Here is a 2,845-nt window from a genome sequence, read left to right on the forward strand (position 1 = left end):
ACTTCTCTTTGTGTTTCTGAGACTGTGTGAACCTTGGGTATTCGTGACTCTGCCATGTGGCTTTATTTATAAAGTCGGGCTTTGGCCTTTTCTCTAAAAAAGAGAAACCTTTGCCGCACCCTTTTGATCGGTTGCTTGTAAAGCTTTTGGATGATAGTATGTACATCCATACTTGCTTATTGGCACTCCACTCAGTGGTGCTATGTTCACTTGATCAACACAACCACACCACCGATTACATTGATCTTGGATGACACTCCAACGGTGAGGAAGAGATCCTTATGCATGGTTGGAAGAAATCTTCACACGGCGCGCATAGTGCTCCTCAAGCGTCCTCCAAAATGTTTTCATGGTCTAACCGAGCCATCGAGATTAAAGAGAAATATTCACCCAATAATTGTACAAAGAAACATCCTGCTCGGTCTTGTAGTTCACAGACCTTGTGAGCTTCTTCTTCATAGTTTGTGAATCGAGCTCCTGAATTTCAGGACTCTCTCTCTCCTTCGGTTTCAACCGCCATGGCAATGTCGTAAAGGCCAATTTCAATGTCATCATGAATTCCAGCATGTCATCAATGTTGATTTGCATACTAAAATGGCAACAAAGATCACCACATATGGGAATCGCATGATTCTTCAACTACTTGGAGCATTGCAAGACCGTAGCAAAAACAACTAAAAGGATTCTTCGACTAGCGGCGCGCCTAGCTAGAGCTCACCTCCGATCCTACCACCAGCCACCGTCTGCATGAAGAAGAAGGACACCGGCATGGACTTGGCCGGGCTGTGCACCCGGCACCCCGCCGGCCGGACCTTGATGTTCCTGCTGCAGGCCGCATATGGGCGTCGATGTAGGGGCCAAAATTCATTTTCAAGCTACTCCCATCGTTGTCGCTGCATAAGCAAATCTATGCATGCATGTAAGCTCCAAAATCCATTTTCAAGCTACTCCCATCGTTCCTAAATATAAGTCTGTTAGGGACCACATACACCAGGAGACCGGCAACGGGGGCTCACAAGTCAGGCAGAGCGCGGCGGGTGGAAGCAGCCCAGTACCGAGACGGTCCACACGGGCTAAGAGGCCCAACCCAAGATCCAGTGGGCCAGAGTGGGTGTGACGATGAGGATAAGAAGACACTCGCGTGGGCAGGCGAGGGCATCGGTTGGCAAGAAGCTTACGGCGGCCACTTTCTTCTTTCCTGTTCTTACTTCCTTCCCAAGGACTCTGTCTATCCCTGATCCCCAAGTTCTTGTATCTCCAAACTGTAATCAAATTGCTTCAGAGAATGTAGATCAAGCTTGTTAATAATTGGTATCAGAGCTGGGCCCCAGTCCGCCCTATTTAGGGGGATGGGGTGTCAGAGACGCTGGCCATTGGGCGTTGCCAGTGACTTTAGTCCCACCTCGGATATGGAAGGGGGCTAGGACTACTTTATAAGGAAGAGTGCACACTCTCTTCAGGCTAGTCTTTTGAGATGTGGTGGACTCTTTGCTTATAGTGGTGTGTTCGATGCGTACAGGAAACGTCCGAACATATGTCAAAGGTTGGGAGCTGGGCCTGGGACGTTAACAAAGTCTTTTTTAAAAATATGAATGTATATAAACATATTTTAGAGTGTGGATTCACGTATGTAGTCCGCAATGAAATCTCTAAAAAGATTTATATTTAGGAACGAAGGTAGTAGATGAAACTGGTCACCCGCAAAAAAAAGTAGATGAAACTGGTAATACAAGAAAACACCAAACACACGCGCTTACATGCATGCATAGAATCGATCTTCTTTCCTTTCGTTTGTGTGTGATTGAGACGTCTAAGTATGTGCAAATTAAGCACCTGCTCGATCTGTGTATGCTCGCGCAGATTCCTCTCGGTTCTGCATGCAAGCCGCTCCTGCTAGCTAGCTGCGCGCCTAGAGCTCACCTCCTACCGCCAGCCGCCGTCTGCGAGAAGAAGGACGCCGGCGTGGACTTGGCCGGGCTGAGCACCCGGTACCCCGCCGGCCGGACCTTGATGTTCCCGCTGCCGGCGCGCTGCAGGCCGCATATCGGCGTCGACGGTGCCGAGGCGACCTCGTCGTCGTCGTCGTGGTGGACGTCGTGGTCCATGTGCCAGAGCACGTCGAGGAAGGCGTCGACGGCGCAGGGCAGCGCGAGGGGCCCCTGCGCCGCGTAGCCATACTCCTGCTCGGCGTCGTCGAGGAGACGGCGGAAGAGCGGGTGGTTGGCGCGGTCGGCGCGCACCACGAATCGCTCCCGCTCCGGGCCCACGTACACCGAGAAGCACCCCGGCGCCACCGCCGCCGACGACCGGCCGCCGCTGGCGAGCCCGGACCTGCACCGCTCCAGGGTCCTCGACACCAGGTTCTTCCTCGCGCCTTTGCTCGCCGCCATGCCGCCCGTGAACGTCGACCGACTCAAGAGGGAGCGGGCCAAGAGTGGTGGATGCGCCGGCGGATTGTAAGGATGATGGCATGCATGAGAGGAGGGGGCCGGCCGGGTTGTGTGTATATATATGGGTACAAGCTAAGCAAAAGGTAGGTGTAGCAGCTAGCAGCTAGCAGAAGACGGAGGGCGACACGGCGTGCGGTGTGACATGGTGGGCTAGCCCCATTAGTTGACCTGATGCGAGGGCATGCATTGACTTATGACTCGTCGCGAGCAGCAGCGCAGGGTCATATGGTGCAGGACGATCGAGGAGGAAGGCAAAGGTGGAGATGTACTCCTGCACTCTAAGTACTAATATACTTAGGGTAATTAACTACTGACTTATTGCTGGGCCGGCTAATTAACTCAGTGGTTAGCAATATGTTTCAAAAAAAAACTAAGTGGTTAGCAATAGATACTCA

The 2,845-nt window shown here is 52.2% G+C and overlaps 1 protein-coding gene across 1 annotated transcript; it reads right to left on the reverse strand.

Moving 5' to 3' along the window:
• Positions 1–1,643: 1,643 nt before the first annotated feature.
• Positions 1,644–2,459, reverse strand: LOC123059061 (auxin-responsive protein SAUR40). Its single transcript, XM_044481707.1, has one exon. It carries the CDS (start codon positions 2,388–2,390, stop codon positions 1,917–1,919), a length of 474 nt encoding a protein of 157 aa, XP_044337642.1. The 5' UTR covers positions 2,391–2,459; the 3' UTR covers positions 1,644–1,916.
• Between the last annotated feature and the right edge of the window lie 386 nt (positions 2,460–2,845).

This window comes from Triticum aestivum, chromosome 3A (assembly GCF_018294505.1).
Source record: "Triticum aestivum cultivar Chinese Spring chromosome 3A, IWGSC CS RefSeq v2.1, whole genome shotgun sequence".
NCBI classification, from domain to species: Eukaryota; Viridiplantae; Streptophyta; class Magnoliopsida; order Poales; family Poaceae; genus Triticum; species Triticum aestivum.

Coding starts and splice junctions, on each gene's coding strand:
- LOC123059061 (XM_044481707.1), bottom strand. CDS start 2,390: ATGGCGGCGAGCAAAGGCGCGAGGAAGAACCTGGTGTCGAGGACCCTG.